The sequence below is a fragment of the Mandrillus leucophaeus genome, unplaced genomic scaffold (genome assembly GCF_000951045.1).
Source record: "Mandrillus leucophaeus isolate KB7577 unplaced genomic scaffold, Mleu.le_1.0 Scaffold805, whole genome shotgun sequence".
In the NCBI taxonomy this organism is placed as follows: domain Eukaryota; kingdom Metazoa; phylum Chordata; class Mammalia; order Primates; family Cercopithecidae; genus Mandrillus; species Mandrillus leucophaeus.
Genome location: NW_012108753.1, coordinates 663559 through 681209, shown reverse-complemented (window position 1 = coordinate 681209; position 17651 = coordinate 663559). Strand labels below are relative to the sequence as shown.

The window sequence follows — 17651 nt, the reverse complement described above, 5'->3', positions numbered from 1 at the left end:
AAAAAAAAAAAAAAAAAAGAAAGTTTGATGGGAACAGACAAGTGAGAAAGTCTCAAAGCATTTCCCCACAGATTACCTATTAACTATAAAATGGAAAAATGGCAACTTCATAGTGGAGAAACACGGCAGACAATTTCTTAAAAAAGTTATTAAAGTTAAGATTCCCAATAATGGGACAAAGCAACATGACAAAGCAATATGTCCTAGTTATATGATGTACTAAGACATAACATTACTTATGCAGTATTCCTGCCAAAATGCATACATTGAATCTAACCTGAGAGGAAAAAAAAAATAGACAATTCTAAATTGAGAAACATTCTACATAATAGATGGCCTGTATTCTTCAACAACGTTAATGCTATGAAAGACAAAGGCTGAGGAACTGCCCCAGATTAGGGGAGACTAAGGCAATATAATGACTAAAAAAAAAAAAAGGGCTCTATGACGGTCATTATCAGGACAAGTAGCGCCAAATTTGATAATAATTCTGCGGTTATGGAAGGGAATGTCCTTATTCTTAGGATATCCATGAAGTATTTAGGAATAGAGTCATGATGACTTAATATCGTCAGATGGTTTAGCTAAATTAATAATAATATTAACAATAATGATATGTGGATTACAGAGAAAGTAATAAACCATGTGTGGCAAAATGCTGACAACTGGTGAATCTAGGAGAAGGGTATGCTGGAGTTCCTTATTTTATTCTTGTAACTTTTTTTAAAGTTTGAAATTTATTTCAAAGTCAAAGGGTCGGAAAACGAAAAACAATGTTGCAGCAATCAAGAGTGATTCATTAGATCCAAGAAGATTTCTGTACATGTTTGTGCATGTTCACATGCACAATAATACACTTTTTAAAGTGAAAGATGACAGATTTTATAACAGGAAATAGGATTTCCACAATGGAAATAATTATAAGACTTTGCTTGTTAACCAAGGGATCTGCTTGCCTTGATATACAAATATAAATATGCCTGTGGCTTTGATCCCTACTTCATAACTGACTGTGTTTCCTGTAGTCCATAACTGACTGTGTCTCCTTGGAATTTAGTTCCAGACAGAATATCTCAGGCAAGTTAATTCTATTATCAGACCTTTAAATTCACCTCATATGAATGAACTAGCTTGATAACATATCAAAACTTTCCCTTAATGAACAATTTCAAAAATACTGACTCTGGACTCCCTCACCAAAAATTAAATCAATTATTTTTAAACAAATTCTTAAGTATTTCTTCTTCATGTTATTCCTTGTTCTTTTTTTTTTTTTTCCTGAGATGGAGTCTTGCTCTGTCGCCCAGGCTGGGATGCAGTCGAGTGATCTTGGCTCACTGCAACCTCCGCCTCCCGGATTCTAGTGACTCTCTTGCCTCAGTCTCCTGAGTAGCTGGGATTACAGGCACATGCCACCTCACCCTGCTAAATTTTGTTATTTTTAGTAGAGATGGGGTTTCACCATATTGGCCAGGCTGGTCTTGAACTCCTGACCTCATGATCTGCCCACTTTTGGCCTCCTTTGGGATTACAGGTGTGAGCTACCATGCCCAGCCCTTGTTATTCCTATCTATACACACATATACATATATAAATATGGCTTTTAATGTTTCTTCAGTTTGTTAAAATCTACCTTAAGAAACAAAATACCAGCTCTTGATAAAGCAAAAATAATTTTAATAACATTAATAAAACTAAAATTATCCCTTATAATTTTCTAGAAGTCACATATTCACTTAAACGAATTCATTGTTTAAAATATAAAAAGAGTACAGGAGAGAAAGTAAAACTTGTAACTCTACTACCCAGTAATAGTTTAAATTAAATTAAATTACTAGGTTGTGGCTTAATTTCTTTGGGTCTGGGTTAATTTATATAGTTGGTTATAAACATGATACTTACTAGATACAATGGATATATTATCCAAATGAATATACGAACATGTACTTCATAATTCTTCCCATTGCCAGATATAGTTATCACACATTTTCATTGTTGTAAGATATAATAGATGATAAATAACCTTGAACATAATTTTTTGATCAATAAGGCTAAAGAGTATGCTTCTTTTTTTTTGGAGACAGGGTCTTGCTTTGTTGCCCAGGCTGGAGTGCAGTGGTGTGATCTGGGCTCACTGCAGCCTCTGCCTCCTGGGCTCAAGTGATCCTCCCACATCAGCCTTCTGAGTAGCTGGAACACAGGCACACATCACCATGCTCAGCTAAATTCTGCATTTTTTTTTTTTTTTGAGAGGGAGTCTTGCTCTGTTGCCAGGCTGGGGTGTAGTGGCGCGATCTTGGCTCATTACAACCTCCACCTCCCAGGTTCAAGCTATTCTTCTGCTTCAGACTCCTGAGTAGCAGGGATTACAGGTGCCTCCCACCACGCCCAGCTAATTTTTTGTATTTTTAGTAGAGATGGGATTTCACCATGTTGGCCAAGCTGGTCTTGAACTCCTGACCTCGTGATTTGCCAGCCTTAGCCTCTCAAAGTGCTACAATTACAGGTGTGAGCCACCAGGCCCGGCCCTGATTTTTTGAGATGGAGTTTCCCCGTTGTTGCCCAGGCTGGAGTGCAGTGGCGTGATCTCAGCTCACTGCAACCTCCACCTCCCGGGTTCAAGCGATTCTCCTGTCTCAGCCTCCCAAGTAGCTGGGATTACAGGCGCACGCCACCACACCTGGCTAATTTTGTATTTTTAGTAGAGATGGGGTTTCACCGTGTTAGTCAGGCTGGTCTCAAACTCCTGACTTCAGGCATCTGCCTGCCTCGGCCTCCCAAAGTGCTGGATTACTGGCATGAGCCACCATGCATGGCCCCAACATGTTTATAAGTACTAACACAAGGGCATTTAGAGTCAACAATCCAGAAAAGAGTATTAAAGTTCACATCTGAAAGATATGATTAACATACCTCTCTGAGTTGATTGTTATACAGCAGTTTTCTGATAAGCTTATTCAACTAATTCATTACCTAGGGAACAGATATCCTAACTGATTAAAACGTTTAAAACTGATAGGTTACCTGGTTGAGAATATTCCAGGATGCACGCAAGCGTGCTACGAATCAGAGCTGTCCATTGTTTTTGAACGCCAGCCTCAGTTTTGGCCATTGAAAGTGTCACAATACTTTTAATCCCTTGAAGAGCTGCACTGACTGGTGGAGGAACCTGATTATCTGCAGACTTTATTGCTGTGTCTTTCAATATTCTTGCAATTAAGAACAGAATTGTAGGCAGGATTGTCATACATCCTGAAAGAAAAACAAATCAGATTACCTCATAACTATTTCAGTTCTCACATTATAGTTGTTTCCATTGCTTATATTTTTTGCATTTGATGGTGGTTTAATATTGCCTGTATACAAAATTTACTGTATTACCATTACTATAATTCAATGCTTGAAAAAGAAAATAAGAAAGTGTCATAGCATTTCAAAGACAGAATTGGTATTTTCTTTCTTTTTCCAGCTAGCCTTGTTTTTATTACTTCTAATACTTCACCTATTTAATATTTCATGCCCTTTGTAATGAAAATGAAAAAGGAAGACAGAAAAACAGGAAAAAAACACTACCAGATACTGTGAGAAGCATCTGAGTAACTTGGTGAATTTTACAGCAATTGTAAGACATATAATCAATCCTCAATGTACTAAAGTCAACCTAATCAAGCCAAGAAAGTAAAAGGACTATTGGGGGAAGGAAAGAAGAAATGAAATAATCCTAGAATTTGTAACTAAAAATTCTAGGTCATGAAAGTTCAACCTCCCACAAAAGGAAAAAATCCCTTCACCACTCTGACCTGCAGCCATTGTAGCCTCTGCTTGTGAAACTCCAGTGATGGAGAAGTCATTATTTTCTTTTTTTTTTTTTTTTTTTTTTGAGACGGAGTCTTGCTCTGTTACCCAGGCTGGAGTGCAGTGGCCGGATCTCAGCTCACTGCAAGCTCCTCCTCTCGGGTTAACGCCATTCTCCTGCCTCAGCCTCCCGAGTAGCTGGGACTACAGGCACCCGCCACTTCGCCCGGCTAGTTTTTTGTATTTTTTAGTAGAGACGGGGTTTCACCGTATTAGCCAGGATGGTCTCGATCTCCTGACCTCATGATCCGCCCGTCTCGGCCTCCCAAAGTGCTGGGATTACAGGCTTGAGCCACCGCGCCCGGCCAGAAGTCATTATTTTCAAACATGTAGGGTAACTCTAAAAGGTAGAAAGGTCTTCCTTGGGTTGAGCTGAAATTTACCTCTTTATCTACTGATACAATTTTTACCTTCTAGATCAGGAATGTCTGATGTTTTGGCTTCCCTGAACCTCACCGGAAGAATTGTCTTGGGCCACACATAAAATACACTAACACTAACAACAGCTGATGAGCTAAAAAAAGTCCACGCAGAAATCTCATAATGTTTTAAGAAAGTTTATGAATTTGTGTTGGTGAAATTCAAAGCCATGCTGGGCGGTGGGCTGGACAAGCTTGTTCTGGATAAAACAGAGGGAAAGTCTACTTTTACATTCAACAGTTCTTCAATATCTGCAGCCAGCTGTTACTTTTTTCCAGCCATAATTTCTTTCAGTGTTCCTTAAAGTTGGCTGTCATTCTCCTCTGACCTTCTTGAGTTTTTCTTTTTCTTTCTTTTGTTTTTTTTTTTTGAGACAAAAGTCTCCCTCTGTCGCTAAGGCTGGAGTGCAATGGCGCGAACTCGGCTCACTGCAGCCTCTGCCTCCTGGGTTCAAGCGATTCTCCTGCCTCAGCTTCCTGAGTAGCTGGGATTACAGGCATGCGCCACCACACCCTGCTAATTTTTTTGCATTTTTAGTAGAGACGGGGTTTCACCATGTTGGTCAGGCTGGTCACGAACTCCTGACCTCAGGTGATCCACCCGCCTCAGCCTCCCAAAGTGCTGGGATTATAGGCGTGAGCCACCGCGCCCAGCCCTGAGTTTTTCCGTGTTGCTCAAGAGTAGCAACCAGATTGGAAAACAGAGTTTAGTTACTCCACTTTATGTCTATCTGCTGACACTGTCTTTCCTCAACCTGTAGTCCCATGTCTTATTTGAAACACACCTGGAAAGAGCACCTTAGATTTCTGACTTTCTGAATCTTTAATCTTCATAGGCTCCTAAAGGTAAACAAAACCTTAAAAAAAGACCAGCTTCTTATTTCTCACTTGAGATTTAAGAGGAAACTAAGTTATTACAGCGCTTAAAATCAAAGGCAAGCTCATCTTTGTCTACTGTAATATAATGCATTTCCAAATACTGATCAATACCGTACCAGCGGGTGAACAAAGGGATGGTAAATCAGAGAGTATGGTAACTGTGGCTGCCACCAAACGAGCACTTTCTTCTGATAGTCGAGTTTTAGTGGCTATGTGACTTGGAGAGTCTGACACCTTGGTACTGAGATGTGGCATATGCCGTACTAAAATGAACATCAGCAGTTCCATAGTTGCAAACACAAGAGATTTTCCAGGAATGAGACCACCGCTGTCACCTCCTTCACCCAATACAGTACAGGCCTCTTTTTCCATATCATCTTCATCTGAGGTAAAAGATAATTTGGTGAAATTTCCAACAAAAAAAAAGTACGTAAAACAACACAACAAGTATATTTAGGAAATTCCTTCAAAAGAATTTACAAGCAAATGTCTAACTGATGTCACACGTCTTTTTCTGTATAATTCTCTGCCTTCCTAGAATTCTGTGCATTGATCTGTCCTTAAAGGTAATAGTTCATTTTTCACTTGGAAAATCTTTATCACATATTTTTATTGGGTGTATATTTTGTAATAGAAATAACACATATGTTACGTTGAACCAAATTAAATTGACAAAAGGTGAAAAACAGTTGACTCTCAGCAATTTCATTTGGTCCTTTCTAATGAAAATAAAATCAATTTCAAATCTTCTAAATGTATGATTATTATTTTTTTAAATTAATAACTTCTGGCCAGGTGCCGTGGCTCAAACCTGTAATCTCAGCACTTTGGGATGCCGAGATGGACGGACCGCTTGGGCTCAGTAGTTCAAGACCAGCCTGGGTAACATGGCAAAATCCTGTCTCCACCAAAAATACAAAAATTAGCTGGGCGCTGTGGTGTGTGTCTGTAATCCCAGGTACTCTGGAGGCTGAGGTGGGAAGATCCTGGGAGTTTGAGGCTGCAGTAAGCCGAGATTGCATCACTGCACTTTAGCCTGGGCTCTTGAGAGTGAGACTGTCCCGCGCAAAAAAAAAAAAAAAAAAAAAAATTAGCTGGGCTTGGTGGAGCGTGCCTATAGTCCCAGCTACTCAGAAGGCTAAGGCAGGAGGATCTTGAGCTCAGGAGTTAGCGACTACACTGAACTATAATCACATCATTGCGCTCTAGCTTGGGTGACAGAATGAGACCCTGTCTCTAAAAAAGAATATAAAAACTACAGAAATATGTCCTGGCAGTAATATTTAAAAATTTTTTTTCAGTATAAAATAAGATTTACTTCAAGTTCATGTAATTTCTACTGCTTACTTAGAGTGTTTCTTTTTTCTTGCAAATAATCCTGAGCAGCTCTTACTATCTGTTGTACAACTCCAGTAACCAACAGCTGGACAGATGATGGATTCCAGGTCAATAGGAGGCGGTGCAAAACACTCAGCAACTCAACACCTATCAGCTAATACAAATAAACACAAATACATTTAATTAATTTCAATGTCAAAGGATAAATTTATATTGTTAAAATCAGAAAATACATATGTAAAAAAAGAAATTGGGTAGCTAAAATTAAAATATGGGACTATGTAACAAATAAGAACATTGTAAAAATCTTGAGAAATGGTCACATTTTACCCCGATGTATATTTTCAAGCAACAAATGATTTATTATCTACATATTTAAATACGCTTTATATTCAAAGATGATCATTCTCCTATTGGAAGGAAATAATTGAGCTAAGCAGTATTGCAGAGTCCAATGCGGCTAAAATTTATAATTTCTAACCTGAGCTGAATATCCAAGAATTTCTACAACCTCTGCTTACCAGAGATTGTAGAAATTTTTGGTGAGTTCCTCTTCTATTCACTTCAGCAACTACTACAAACTTTCACCACCCACTTTAAGCTTCTACTCACAATCTTACACATCAAATCCATCCAATGAACCTAACGGAAATTTCAAAGAGGGGGAAAATGCTTAACTGCAACCAAAGTCACCTTTACCTCTTTCCTTAAGATCATGTGTTCAGCCTCTTATCTGGGGCTTAATCTGAGGTTAATCTTTCCTTATGTGCTCCTATCCTATCCTATTTGACTTCCTAGGGATTCTTCAAGGGCTCTGATCATATCTCAAATGTTTTCAACTTCTCTCTCTAGTTAGGCTACTCTCCTCAGTATAATGACAATGCTCAAGTTTTTCTTATCTAATGTCCCCCCTGCACTCCCAAAGCCTCCAGATCCTTTTATCTACCCCATGTCCTCCTCTATGTATCTTGCTCCTTCCTTCCCCAGCCTAGATGCTTCCACTTCCTTGATCTTCCTACTATCTGGCTACTAGTCACCTCAAACAATCCTCTGCGGGAGGTCACCAATAGCCTCCTCTACATTCATTTCTGTGCTTATTTACTCTATTCTTTCTTTTGAGACTGTCTACCCTTCTTGAAACTCCTCCCTTGTCTTTGATAACTCTGTTCTCTTTTGGTTCTCCTCCAACCTCTCTAGTAGTTTCCACTGTTGATTTATTCCCTTCTTCTCAATTTTTAAATGCTATTTATCCTCAAGCTTCCAATCCTGGTCCTCTTTTCTTCTTCCTTTATTCAGCCTTCCTAGGCTAATGCACTTGTTATTTCTCTGGAATTATGAAAAAAGCCTCAGAACTGGCATCCGTCACCCTTCGCATCTCTTACAAGGCAACCTACCTCTATGGGTTGACAGAATGATCCTTCTGAAATATAAAGTTAGTGACATCATTCCTCTACTTAAACATTTTTAATGATTCCCTATCACTTTCAGGATAGGGTTCAAACTCTTTTACATGTCATCAAGAAACCTTCATGATTTGGTCTTCACCTTGTTGTCCAGCCTCATCTAACAACCTCATCATGTTCCATTCAAATCAGCCATAGTAAATGGCAATGCCCTTGAACTTGCCGTGTTCTCTCATGCCTCCTAGTGTTTGTATTCGCTATTCTTTCTGAGAGGAAAACCCATCCTGCTTGTGTTGCCTCACGAATTCCTCTTGAAGATTTGATTCAACCATTGCCCACTCTGAGAAACCATCCTTTGCTTTCCTATCACAACATCGGGCTCCTCCTCTCTATTCTCAGCTTTACATGTACTAAAAAAGCACTTATCACACTGTACTTATCTCCTAATTCAGGCACAGTGAAACTGCTTTCACTATCTGTAACCTCAAACCATGTTTGGGGCAGACCAGGCACAGAGTAAAAGTAACTGGGTGAATAAATATAGGGAGTCAGTGTACTCATATCGTGTTAAAATAGGATCCAATACAGAAAAAAAATTCCATCCTTTTTTCCATTGTAAAGCAATACTCGGAAAAAAACACACAATTATCTATCATAGCAATACACTGTACCTGATCTTCTGCGATATGGACTCGAGCATAAGGAGAGTCTAACAAGGTATGTAAGGCCTGTAGGCATGCTGTAACATGTTCAATGGGCTCCTCAGGTCTAGGGGAACAAAGAAACTGTATACTCACACCTGAAATATACAAAATAAAAACATGTTTTTTCACTTATAAAACACTTTATGTTGTTTGATCCCATATTTCTCTATTTATGTTTTTACAGATTACCTTAACATATATTTACTAATGCCTTAGAGTTCAAAATGGTTTCCAACTTAAGCAGCCAAGCTCAACACAAGGTTGTAGTTTTGCAATTAGGTTAATATTCAAATTAGCTATGTGTGAAAGAAGGAATTCCCATGCCGTCAGGTTGATTATGAAGATAATAAGTTTTTATTTCTAGGACTTTTAAAACAATACGTTAAGAAAATAAATTTACAAACATTATAAAACTGCTTTTCATTAAATGGTAGCCAAATAATTTTTCATGTATACAAAGTTCTTAAATGGCAAGTTATAGAGGCACAATGGGTATCATAGGAAACAACTGCTTTTAATTTACATAAGGGCAAAGTCAATGTTTTGGAAGTTTTTCACTTCCGAGACCTACTGATGAATCCCATAATTATACCTTATTAATTGTGTTCCTTTTCAACCCCAGAAAACATAAGATCACCAAAAGCTTCATTACAATGTATAAATTCTTAAATGTTAAAAAAGCACCTATAGCCAGGCACGGTGGCTCACACCTGTAATCCCAGCACTTTGGGATGAGGAGGTGGGCAGATCATCTGAGGTCAGAAGTTCGAGACCAGCCTGACCAACATGGAGAAACCCCATCTCTACTAAAAATACAAAATCATCCAGGCGTGGTGGCGTATACCCATAATCCCAGCTACTTGGGAGGCTGAGACAGGAGAATTGTTTGAACCCAGGAGGCGGAGGTTGCGGTGAGCCGAGATCACGCCACTGCAATCCAGCCTAGGCAACAAGAGTGAAACTCTGTCTCAAAAACAAACAAACAAAAGGATCTATAAAGCAATTTTACATTAGGATTCACTGAAATCTGCTTAAACGTTTTTTTCTTAATAGGATAATTGGTTAAGTGCCAAGTAAAAAGAAAACGAGTTGTTGAATAAAAAACATATTAAGTTTTTTTACTGAAAATTATTCGATACTGCTCTGTGAATGAACATGACAGCTAAGTAGTTTCAGTAGTTTTTAATAATTTAATTTTTAGGTTAAAAATTCAATTAACAATTTATAAGGTGAGGTGAAAAATCCTTTCACTTTTCCTTCTCTGAACTGTGCTATACTGTACAAAATCTTTCCATAGCTTTAAAATGAAAGATATGAATTTTCAGAAGTGATAAATCTTGAAATACATTAATATAACAGACCTACCTAAAATCAGATGCATTCTGTCTTTGTTAATTTCTGGCAAAGATTTAGCACTACCCGCTGCTCCTGACGCCTGGTTTAAACTGACAGTAGTAGAACGTTTTTGTAAACCAGATATTGCTGCTGCTTCTGTAGACTCTGAGCACGTAAATCCTGTGCTATTTAACCAAAGTGCCACCGCATGGAGAATTGGGGCCCAGGAATTCCGATAGTGAAGTCTAGCTGTATCAATAGTTTCAGGGGTATAAAATGCTCCACCTGTAAAACAATCAAATCAATTAAAAACATTTTTTTTTTTTTGAGACAAAGTCTCACTCTGCCGCCCCGGCTGGAGTGCAATGGTGTGATCTTGGCTCACTGCAACCTCCTCCTGCTGGGTTCAAGCAATTCTCCTGCCTCAGCCTCCTGAGTAGCTGGGACTACAGGGCATGCGCCACCACGCCCAGCTAATTTTTTGTATTTTTAGTAGAGATGGGGTTTCACCATGCTGGCCAGCCTGGTCTCGAACTCTCGATCCACCCGCCTCAGACTCCCAAAGTACTGGGATTACAGATGTGAGCCACTGCGCCCAGCCAAAACATTACTATTATAAATGTTTGCTCATTTATAAACCACTAACAAAAATACCTGTTACATACAAAAGAGAAATCTAGCCAAAGGGCTTCTCCTCTTTATAAAGTCACCAAAAGTAACCCCTTTTCTGTAGCTGATGAATTGGAATACCTGTCTCTTCCTCACTGATGCTAGTTTTCCAGCCTTTCCTCTGCTACTGCTGATTTCACTAAGTATTCTTACCTTTTCTTACCCTGCTGTCACAGAATTTACCTCTTCATTGTTACCAGTGGCTCCTAACACCCTATCATCTTCTCTTTCTACCATAACCAGGGAACTCCATTTCTTCCTTCTGTTTCTTTCTTTTTCTGCTAATCCTCTCCACCTCCTGTTGTTTCCACTACTAACACTGAGGACTTCCTCATCACTCCTTGCTGTTATGATGGATTAAGGAAGGAAAAAAGGGGGTAGGAAGGAAAAAAGGGGGTAGGGGGAACTCCATTATTCTTATCATTAATATACAGGAAGGAGAATGGGTTCTTCGAGTAGGAACTGGTAACACACTTTCTAAACAGAAAAAAATGTTGATGATTTCTATACTGATTTCAATAAGAAAACTAAAGTACAATTTGCAAAGCACTTTAGGAACATAATTTATTGGCACACTAGTAATCTGAAATAGAATATGAAAATACACACATTGAACAGTACAGCAATATATATCTATGGTTATGCATAATGACTTGTTATCCATAGCTATTTAGAATACCCTAGCTCACACAGCTATTATTATAACAGTGCTTGCTAATATGTTTGCTTCAGCCAACAAAAAAGCTCTATGCTATATCTTCCATCTACAAATTCAATATAGAGTACATACTCTGAGATATCAAACTTAAGTCACAGAAATTTAAAGTGTTACTATAGTAACTGTTGTTGCTAGCCTACACCGTCTCTATTTTGTTTAACTACTACTTTGAACTCCATAAAAGTAAAACTCAGAATGTAATACTTACCATCTGGAGGAAGCTGACTAGAAAATTCAGCTGGTAAAGTCAAGAGTGCATAATCTTTTAATGCTGCTAACCACAGGCGACTGAGTGTTGGCAGCTCGGGTTGTACCAGTGTTATTAAACTATCTGGTGGCAGTTCATCGATGGTACCGTAGTCATCATCATCATCGTCAGTATTTTTAATTGCTCTTTTTGGTTTTGACTCTGCTTCCTTTTTAATATTCATAGCAACCACATATACCTAAGACGATATTTAGGAGGACAAAATAACAAGGCATAAGATAAAAAAATAAGATATTTTAAGTTATTATAAAAATACAGTTAAATCATCAAAGATAACTGGGTATAGATATTAGAAAGCATATACTTTGGCCAGGTGCGGTGGCTCATGCCTGTAATCCCAGCATTTTGGGAGGCCGAGATAGGTGGATCACGAGGTCAAGAGATCGAGACCATCCTGGCCAACATAGTGAAACCCTGTCTCTATGAAAAATACAAAAATTAGCCGGGCATGGTGGCGGGCACCTGTAGTCCCAGCTACTCCGGAGGCTGAGGCAGGGGAATCGCTTCAACCCAAGAGGCGGAGGCTGCAGTAAGCCAAGATTGCCCCACTGCACTCCAGCCAGGCGACATAGTGAGACTCCGTCTCAAAAAAAAAAAGAAGAAGAAAAAAAAGAAAGTATATACTTTGATTGGGTATGGTGGCTCAAGCCTGTAATCCCAGCACTTAGAGAGGCTGAGAATCACATGAAGCCAGGAGGTCAAGACCAGCCTGGGCAATATAGTAAGACCCTATCTCTACAAAAAACAACAAAAATACTAGCCAGGCATGGTGGCACATGCCTGTAGTCCCAGCTACTTGGGAGGCTGAGGCAGAAGGATCGCTTGAGCCCAGGAGTTCAAGGTTCCAGTGAGGTATGATCATGCCACTGCACTTCAGCCTGGGCACCAGATTTGAGATCCTGTCTGAAAAAAAGAAAAAAAAAGTATACACAACTCCATGATTTCCTGATAAACACAAAGGAATAATTCCATTTGCTTTGGAGGTATTTTTCTTAAAAAACTGATCTGACTTCTGACTATTCCTCTGATGGCATGTTCCTTGAGTAGGCTTCTCGGAGTTTTTTCCGGCTTCCCTCATTCTACTTTACAAAGCACCCCCCACTTTTTTTTTTTTTTTTTGCCACAGGGTGTAACTCTTTTTCTGCCTCCACCTTCCTAGACTCATTAGACAACCAGGCATTCAAAGTAAGCAGTTGAGAGGTGAAAAGAGACATCAGAAAGGATTTCCATAAATATCTTTCTAAACTCCTCCTTACACAGACCTTAAATGATATTTTGCAATCTAGCCTTTACAACAGATAGCCTGGCCAATATAATCTGCTAGTCACATACATTATCTGTATCCTTTCTCTCTAGTTTGTGAGCCAAAAAGACATAAAAGCAACTTTCCTAAAATATAATTTCAAAGATTCTTCTTTGTTGAATCATATTTATTTTCCTTTGTTTTTATAATACATTTAGGCTTTGGCAACTGGCACATACAAAGCTGAATAGCATATTAATGAGAAAACAAAAAACAAAGGAATGACAGCAAGCAAGAAAAGAATTACGCTAGATAAACATCTTGAGAAAACTGTCTTTCCTCCACAGTGTTATGTCTATTGTACCTAACGAGAAAGTCTAAGTACAGTATCTGTATAGGTACACTGCAAGTTTCTTGATGAGAAGCACTGTGTCTTACCCCTATTCCTACACTGAGCAGACTTACAGCACAGAGAAAATACAAAGTAATTGACTAAATTCTAAAATAGGGACTTTGGATCTCCAAAGTTATAAATATATCATAGTCATATCTTCTAGTGATTACACACTTGTTTTCCCCCCTAAATTTGTTATAACACCTTTTTTTTTTAGATGGAGTCTCGATCTGTAATCCAGGCTGGAGTGCAGTGGCGCGATCTCAGCTCACTGCAACCTCCACCTCCCAGGTTCAAGTGATTCTCCTGTCTCAGACTCCCGGGTAGCTGGGATTACACGCCACCACGCCCGACTAATTTTTGTATTTTTAGTAGAGGCAGGGTTTCACCATGTTGGCCAGGCTGGTCTCAAACTCCTGACCTCAGGTGATCCATCTTCCTCGGCCTCCCGAAGTGCCCAGCCACTAACATTTTTAAGAAAATGTCACGATAAGCACTCTTAAGTATATCCAGCCATTCACTCATCAAATCCTTACTAGGTAGGCACCTTTTGCCTTGAATTTGTTACTGTTCTAAGACTGGAAGCAAAAAAAAAAAAACAAAAACAAATAATACATAGTTTTTGCTTTCCATGAATTCACAGGCTAATATTATAATGAGAGGGAAGTGAAAAAGTGCTTAAAAGAAGAAACTTTTAAATATTTGTTTTAATTATTTATCTTCTATAATCTTTTTAATGATTTATCTTCTAGTATACTCTACCCAGTACGTAGGCAATGTCTGGTACTTAATGAACACTCGGCAGTTTACGCAATGAATGAATGAATCTCAGGGAACATCACAGATAAACAAATCTTAGCCTTGGGAGTGTGAGAAAGGTGAGACAGTTTTTAAGGACAAAAGTTCACTTGCTCACAGGCAAAGATGGAAAGGGAGCTTAGAGGCAGAGGGAACAGCCAGAGCAAGAGCACAGAAATAGGAAACTGCATGGTAATCTAAGTAAAGAGCAAGTTTCTCATATAGACTGAGCACAGGTTATAAGCTGGAAGTAGTTGAAGTGTTTTACTCTGCAGGCAATGGGGAAGCAAGGGTGTCACTGTAAGACTTTAAGGTCTATGTATGCATTTTTCCTCAACTTATAATTTTATTTTAATAATCATGCTATAAAAAGTTGGGAAAATAAGAGTTAAAAATGACTCATAACCTCAATTTCTGGGTTTTTAGATTCTATCTTTGTAAGTTGTAATTTTGTGTACAGAGATTCCGTATTTAGTTTTACTGATAAACATGTCACAGGGTTTTCTCATGTGAATACCAGTTTTCATAATCATTATTTTAATGACTTACAGTGGATGACCCATGATGTATCCACCAGTTTTCCCACAGTTGAAATTTTATATTTACTTCTCATTCTTTACTTAGCACTGGGAATCTTAGAAAGATGAAATACAGCTTTTGAAGACAAAAGATATTCATTTCTTCATATTATAAATAATGTTGCAAGTAAACATTTTTGTAAACTTACCTCTTTTCCACATTTTGGATATTTTTCACTAGAATACAGGCCCAGAAATGGAATTACTGGGTCAATGTTTACAAATATTTTTATGACTCTGAATAGACATTGCCAAATGCTTTCTAAAAAGGTTCTATATTTTACATTGCTACCTGCAATATATGAGAATATATCTTTCAGATCTATTTTAAAATAAATTTTAGGCTTATTTTTCTTATAGATATTACACAAAAAAGGAGAAAAATCAGAAACATAAGCAAAATGAAAATTAAAACCACACATAATCCTACTACTCAGATACAATGCTGTTAACAGTCCAGACAGTTATGTAAACATGCTCACAGTTTTTTACGTAATAATGAGTGTGTGTGTTTGTGTGTGTGTGTGTGTGTACAATTTCTACCCCAATTTTCTAGTCACTTAATATCATCTTTCAAGATCAAGAAATATATTTAGGTTACTTCCACTTTTTTGTGAATAACACCACCGTAACAAATACCCTTGCAGCAGAACTTTCGTGCATATCCTCAAATATTCCTGAGAATAAAGTCGTTGACAAACGTGTGCAGTTTTAAAATTAATTAATTAACTAATTTTTTTGAGACATAGTCTCACTCTTGTTGCCCAGGCTGGAGTGCAATGGCGCAATCTCAGCTCACTGCAAACTCTGCCTCCCAGGTTCAAGCGATTCTCCTGCCTTGCCTCCCAAGTAGCTGGGATTACAGGCATGCGCCACCACGCCAGGCTAATTTTCTATTTTTAGTAGAGACAGGGTTTCACGATGTTGGCCAGGCTGGTCTTAAACTCCTGACCTCAGGTGATCCACCTGCCTCAGTCTCCCAAAGTGCTGGGATTACAGGCATGAGCCACTGTGCCTCGCCTATGTGTGCAGTTTTAGAGGATATACAGAGGAAGGTGCTGAAGATTCAAAGAGGAAGAGTTGACAGCACTGAGCTTCACACAGCCTCCTCCTCACCCTCATGCCTAACTGGTATCTCCTCTTATCTTCCATGTTTCAGTGTAAACATCGCTTTCTCCAAAAAGACTACTTCTGAGCCTCCAGTCTATTGTAAGTGCCTCTGCTATGTGTTTCAAAACACTTCGTATTTCTCCTATGATAATACTCCTTACCCTTTGTTGCATCTACTTGTTTACCAGTTCGTGTTGCTCAGCAAACTGTACTCTCACCCCTGTACTCTCAACTGCTAACCTGACAGAGCTGAAGCTAAATAACACTTTGTTGAATGAATCAGAGGGTGGGAAGTAAGGGAATGAGAAAAGTTTAGTCTTAGATTAGCGGAAAAGCTTAAAATAATTATAATTCCAATAGTCTTCCCTTAAACATGGTTTTACTTTCTGTGGTTTCAGTTACCTGTTGCTGAATAATACCACGAAAATAGGGAAGTGAGATACTGAGCTGGTACAGGAAGGAATTAGTTACTTCAATACTGGAGGGCAGATGATAAGAATTCTATAGCAACTGGCAGAAGGAATTTAGAAAAGTGAATTTAAAACAATGTAATTATATATTTTTTAAAGTGACCGTGAGAATGAAAAAGGTAAAACTAGCTATTAAAAAACAAAATAAGCTGGGCACTGTGGTGCGTGCCTGCAGTCCCAGCTACTCGGAAGGCGGTGGCAGGAGGACTGTTTGGGCCCAGGAGTTCAAGCCCAGGCTGGGCAACAAAGACCCTACCTTTAAAAAAAACAAACAAAACCCCTATGGCCTCGATATCAAGGTGGCAAGTCTACTGAAATGTAATCAAAGAAAAGATTTTTGGCATAAAATATTTTCTATTTTTTATATTTTTGAGTTTTTCCTACCTAATTTCCTCATATTATGTAGGACAGCCCTTCCTCAATACAGAGGTTTTCAGTAAACTGATTAACATATTTTCAAAAAATATTCCATATCACGGGTTAATTTTTAAAAAACAAACATTTTTTTACCAACAGAAGTAGGGGAACATTTTCTCATGGATGAATAAATGGGTCAAAAACAATAGGTTGCAGTGTAGTAAACAATAGGTGTAGTCGTTACCTCTGCCCAAGCTTTGAGAACAGCCAGTTTTTCCATGGTTGTGGCGCTCTCTCGGTACAGCTGGCTAGAGGATCCTTTTCCAGCCTGAACTTTGTCCAGAGAAGAAACAAGAAGATTGTGTACTCGACGGAGATCATTGAGATCACTGACAACTCCACTTCCAATCCATGTACTACATACCTAGACAAAGAGAATTCAAAAACTTTTGTGTAAAAAAAATTAACACTGTATAAGAAAATGGAACAAATGATTTTTTTCCTAGCAGATAAAACACAAAAGAAAACCAAAGAAAAAAGTAAAATAAACTACCCAATGCTATGCTTTGATGATGATGATGATGATGATTATTATTATTATTTTGAAACGGAGTCTCGCTCTGTCACCCAGGCTGGAGTGCAGTGGTGCGATCTCGGGTCACTGCAAGCTCCGCCTCCTGGGTTCAAGCAATTCTCTTGCCTCAGCCTCCCAAGTAGCTGGGACTACAGGTGCCCACCACCACGCCTGGCTAATTTTTGTATTTTTAGTAGAGACGGGGGTTTCATCATGTTAGCAGGATGGTCGTGATCTCCTAACCTTGTGATCTGCCTGCCTCAGCCTCCCAAAGTGCTGGTATTACAGGCATGAGCCACCATGCCCGGCCGATATTATTTTTTATATCAATGGTAAGCACAGATTTTATTGTTCTCCTATGTAGAAAACAAAATAGTACTTATTTAACATGTTTCCACTGTGTACTTTAACAAAAATGTTAACAGAAATAATTTTCCACCCAAAGCAGTTCAGTCTTGAATAATTCTCCAACAAAATTTCTGCTTACCATAGGCAAAGGGTTATGCCAGCTGCTATGAAGGGGACTTAAAAAAAAAAAA

The 17651-nt window shown here is 38.6% G+C and overlaps 1 protein-coding gene across 1 annotated transcript in view; it reads right to left on the bottom strand.

Annotated features, from left to right (window-relative positions):
- The window catches only part of HEATR5B (HEAT repeat containing 5B), a 105230-nt gene that overhangs the window by 14030 nt on the left and 73549 nt on the right, over positions 1–17651 (bottom strand). Inside the window, exons 27-33 of the mRNA XM_011967636.1 lie at positions 16783–16962; positions 11529–11766; positions 9964–10218; positions 8566–8693; positions 6501–6645; positions 5270–5536; positions 3025–3252 (exon numbers count right to left, since the gene is read on the bottom strand). Coding sequence (XP_011823026.1) covers positions 3025–3252; positions 5270–5536; positions 6501–6645; positions 8566–8693; positions 9964–10218; positions 11529–11766; positions 16783–16962 — 1441 coding nt within the window. The remainder of the gene's footprint in view (positions 1–3024; positions 3253–5269; positions 5537–6500; positions 6646–8565; positions 8694–9963; positions 10219–11528; positions 11767–16782; positions 16963–17651) is intronic.